Below are 4,450 nucleotides of genomic sequence, written 5' to 3'. Positions count from 1 at the left end.
TGGGCCTGGCCTGTTTGGTACGCTTTCGCAGTGGCGCTGGATGGCCCTGCCATATCCGATGCCACATTTCTTCTGTTTCTCATTGTTTTTCAATTTTTTTCGACACGTTGGTCTTTATTTTTCTTTTGATTTGATAATGTATATGTTGGACTTTTATTAGGGAAACCATATTGCGATTTATTTTTGTTATTGTTTATGCATTTCAGCTGGATCTGCCACCTCAGCTTAACTTAACCTTAAGTTTGCCTACCATTAGAGATGGCAATGGGACCCTGATCCTCGATTCCCCACGGGGAATTCTCCGGTTAGGGAACGGGAATGCGTTCAACTTAGTCTTCACGGGGATTGAAACAAGAAAAAGTTAGTTCCCGTCGGGTTCGCAAAAATAGGGGCCGGGGCATACCCCGTGTACCCGCCTCACGAACTCGCTCTTACTCTAAACTAGGCTCTTGACCTACTAAAATTATACCAAATACTCAACACATAACCTTGTATAAATAGCAAACTAAACTATAAATTAGACATCTCTTATAATATGAAATGTTGTTTATTTAATTTATTGATTAATACTATGAATTTGTTTTTGCTCTCTAAATATTGTATTTTGTAACGGAAACGGATTCCCCATGGAGAAAATTTCCCTGCGCCGGGACTAGGATGGGATGAAAAAAATCTGCCCCCGCGAGTGTTCGTTGGGCTGGGGACGGGAACAGGAACAGGAGCTATCCTCCAACGAGAAATTCTCCATTGACATCCCTACCTCCGTCCAGACTGACCTCACGTCTCCCATTTAGAGGATAAAAGCAAATACGGTTCGCTTTTATCAGCCGCACAACGCCGAATGGACAAAAGATGGCGAGCCAAGCCACATGAACAAGGACTGGCTACGTATTCTCTCTATTTTTATATACAAGTTCGAGCATGAACACACATATCCATACATCCCACTCGCTGGCTACGTATTCTCTCTGTATTTATATAAAGTTCAAGCATGAACCATTCCACACATATCCATACATCCCACTCGCTTTGTGGTGCGCAACTTCGCCCAAACTTGCACCACTAATCTCAAACACAACAGCAACCAGTGCCACACTGCCACTTGAACTCATACCATCCACGAAAAGGAGTCGGAAAAGAACACGCGAAAAGAAGAGCTGAAAATGACTCGTCACAAATTCAGAATTCACATGAACTAGAAAAGAGAGGCAACTCCTATACCTACATATATAAGCAAAGATCAAAGGCTACACAGCTACAGATCTGAACAAAGATCACAAACCCAAAGGGCATCACATGAAGCAATCAATGGTTGCACATGAAAAAGTTACAGCCAGCAATGGCCCCTCCCTCCCTCCCTCCTCTTCACAAAGCAACACCCCATGTTCTGCAAGTACAGAAACATGTTCCTGCCGTTGATGCATTTAGAAAAAACACTGGCACCAACATGCCACGTTTTCGGTACCACCAGATGAACCAAACCAGCAGAATGCACATTCAGGAATCAGTGGCGCCAACACGCCATGTTCTGGGCACCAGATGAACCAAAGGAGCAGAATGTGCAGACAGAAACCATTAGCTGTTCTGGCAACACTGATTACAACAGCAAATAGCCAAATTGGCTGATCAGCCAATGATATGTAGCAAGACACCACTAATGGGTCTATTCTTGGAGTGACAGGATCAACAAGGGCACTGCTATCATTACAACTCAGGAAACTCACATAAGATTATGCGATAAATCATGAATTAACTGGGCAATGCCGATATGTCATATCCCAGGACGAATGTACAATAGAAACCATAACGAGTAATCCGAAAACTATTACAGGACATGCTAGTAGATAGTTCAATACTCTTTACCACTGGCACCACACTTGCCATCACAGCCGAACTCCAAAACACAATGTATGAGTCAGCAACTGGTTGACTACAGCAGCCACTGAACATATTAAGAGTCTTAAAAGTACATGGTTTTGACCCAACCAATAAATCCAGCAATATCGCTCAATGGAACCCCAGCAATCTCAAACACAGTAGCTTACATGGCAAGGACTCGACAAAAGAACAGCCCCAATAAAGTAGAAAAGCAATGAATCCAAGGCTTAGAAGCACTTCCGGTGAACAATTGCTGGGCCTGACTCATCATACTCACCCTTTGAGATCCACATCTGCCAATATAAACATCAAATCATACTGTTAGTATACTGACAAATAAAATGCCTAGCGCAACATAGGAAAACTTGGTATTTGAGCAACAGAGAAGTGTAGTATTGACCTGTTGGAAGGTGCTAAGGGAGGCAAGGATGGACCCTCCAATCCAGACACTGTATTTCCTCTCAGGCGGCGCCACGACCTTGATCTTCATACTGCTTGGTGCAAGGGCAGTGATCTCCTTGCTCATGCGGTCAGCAATACCAGGGAACATGGTTGAGCCACCACTGAGCACAATGTTACCATAGAGGTCCTTCCTAATATCCACATCACACTTCATGATAGAGTTGTAGGTGGTCTCATGTATTCCAGGCGATTCCATACCAATGAAAGAAGGCTGGAAGAGGACCTCAGGGCATCTGAATCTCTCTGCCCCGATGGTGATCACCTGCCCATCAGGCAACTCATAGCTCTTCTCCACAGAGGAGCTGGTATTGGCAGTCTCCAGCTCCTGCTCATAGTCAAGTGCCACATAGGCGAGCTTCTCCTTGATGTCCCTTACAATTTCCCGTTCAGCAGTCGTGGTGAAGGAGTAACCCCTCTCAGTGAGAATCTTCATCAGGCTGTCTGTGAGATCGCGCCCAGCGAGGTCAAGCCGAAGAATGGCGTGCGGAAGCGCGTACCCTTCATAGATTGGCACGGTATGGCTCACACCATCACCAGAGTCCAACACAATACCTGCAGGAACAACAAGGTCAGTCCAGCTAGGATGGAAGAACCTTACATTGCAAAATGTACATTCATGAAAACAGACAAATTCAGTTCAGTTAAATCACCTGTCGTGCGTCCACTGGCATAGAGGGAAAGCACGGCCTGGATGGCGACATACATGGCGGGCACGTTGAATGTCTCAAACATGATCTGGGTCATCTTCTCCCTGTTCGCCTTGGGGTTCAGCGGCGCCTCGGTAAGCAGCACGGGGTGCTCCTCGGGGCCGACACGGAGCTCGTTGTAGAAGGTGTGGTGCCAAATCTTCTCCATGTCGTCCCAGTTGCTGACGATGCCGTGCTCGATCGGGTACTTGAGGGTGAGGATACCCCTCTTGGACTGGGCCTCGTCGCCAACATAGGCGTCCTTCTGCCCCATCCCCACCATCACCCCCGTGTGGCGCGGACGCCCGACGATACTCGGGAAGACAGCCCTCGGGGCGTCATCACCAGCGAAACCGGCCTGCACAGAACACAAGCAACACTCTCAGGGTCAGTGCCGTGAATGGCCCGCAACAGATTTGTATGAACCGGTGAGACGGAGCAGCACGAACCTTGACCATGCCGGTGCCATTGTCGCAGACAAGGGGCTGGATGTCCTCGCCGTCAGCCATCTGGTCAGTGATTCTGTCACGGATTCAATCAAGCATGAGAAGGCTACTCCTACTAATAATCACTAAAACAGAATCTGTATGTCCAGCACAGCGCATCAAGGGCGGTCCTACTGGGCAGATTCCGCAGGAAATTCTTCCTAATCCTGCCGCAGTTTGTTGTCGCACTTAAACCTTCTCGCTTCCCCATAAACATTTTTGTTTTTACAAATCCTAACACGAAGTTCGGGAAATCAACCGCTCCCAGCTACAACCTCCGCCCGAGCAGCGAATGAATCCGCGACGAACTAGACGGATCGGAGCGCGCGTACCAGCAACAAGGATTTGGTCGGGTTCGAGCGCTCACCCACGGCGAAGGGAGAGATCCGCCGCTGAACAGCACGAAAGGGAAAAAAACAAACAGAGGAAGGCAGGGCTTCCTTACCAGCAGCAAGGGGAGGCGCCAACCGATCCGCGGGACGGGGCCACCGGCAAAGGGCGGCGGGGTCGCGGCGGTGTAAGGCAGGTCGGCTGGACCTGGATGGCGGCGTGCTCGCCACCCAGGACTGGGGTGGTGGAGTTTTATACGAGGGAGCCGGGGGAAGGGAAGGGATGCGTGGCCCGTGGCCCCACGGGGATACGGTTCCAGACACGAGGCGTACATTTTTTTTTCCCCTTCCCTCCAAACCGGTTTCAAATATTCAGCCTGTATGGCCCGTTCGTGTCCTTGAACCTGGCTTTATTCATTTATTTTTTTATTTAAAATAGTATTTTTTTCTCACAAATTCCTCCAGCATTCCTTTAAATCATCTAGATTCCTCCAGAATTCAGACAAGCGAACAGGTCCTATATTTCGAGCAAGGATCGTCGTCAACCATGATAATGTTTTCATAGGATCTAGTATCGTTTTTTTTCTCTATCTGAGGTGTAGAGATTTTT

At 47.9% G+C, this 4,450-nt stretch overlaps 1 protein-coding gene across 1 annotated transcript; it reads right to left on the bottom strand.

The window, feature by feature from the left end:
- Positions 1-1,745: 1,745 nt before the first annotated feature.
- LOC136507924 (actin-7-like) lies at positions 1,746-4,115 on the bottom strand. Its single transcript, XM_066502517.1, has 5 exons — positions 3,957-4,115; positions 3,476-3,548; positions 2,991-3,384; positions 2,279-2,892; positions 1,746-2,171 (listed from the first exon to the last, which is right to left on the bottom strand). The coding sequence occupies exons 2-5, from the start codon at positions 3,533-3,535 to the stop codon at positions 2,106-2,108; spliced, it is 1,134 nt and encodes a 377-aa protein (XP_066358614.1). The 5' UTR covers positions 3,536-3,548; positions 3,957-4,115; the 3' UTR covers positions 1,746-2,105.
- Positions 4,116-4,450: the final 335 nt, after the last annotated feature.

The sequence above is a fragment of the Miscanthus floridulus genome, chromosome 15 (genome assembly GCF_019320115.1).
Source record: "Miscanthus floridulus cultivar M001 chromosome 15, ASM1932011v1, whole genome shotgun sequence".
Lineage (NCBI taxonomy): Eukaryota > Viridiplantae > Streptophyta > Magnoliopsida > Poales > Poaceae > Miscanthus > Miscanthus floridulus.
This window is presented reverse-complemented; position numbering and strand designations above follow the sequence as displayed.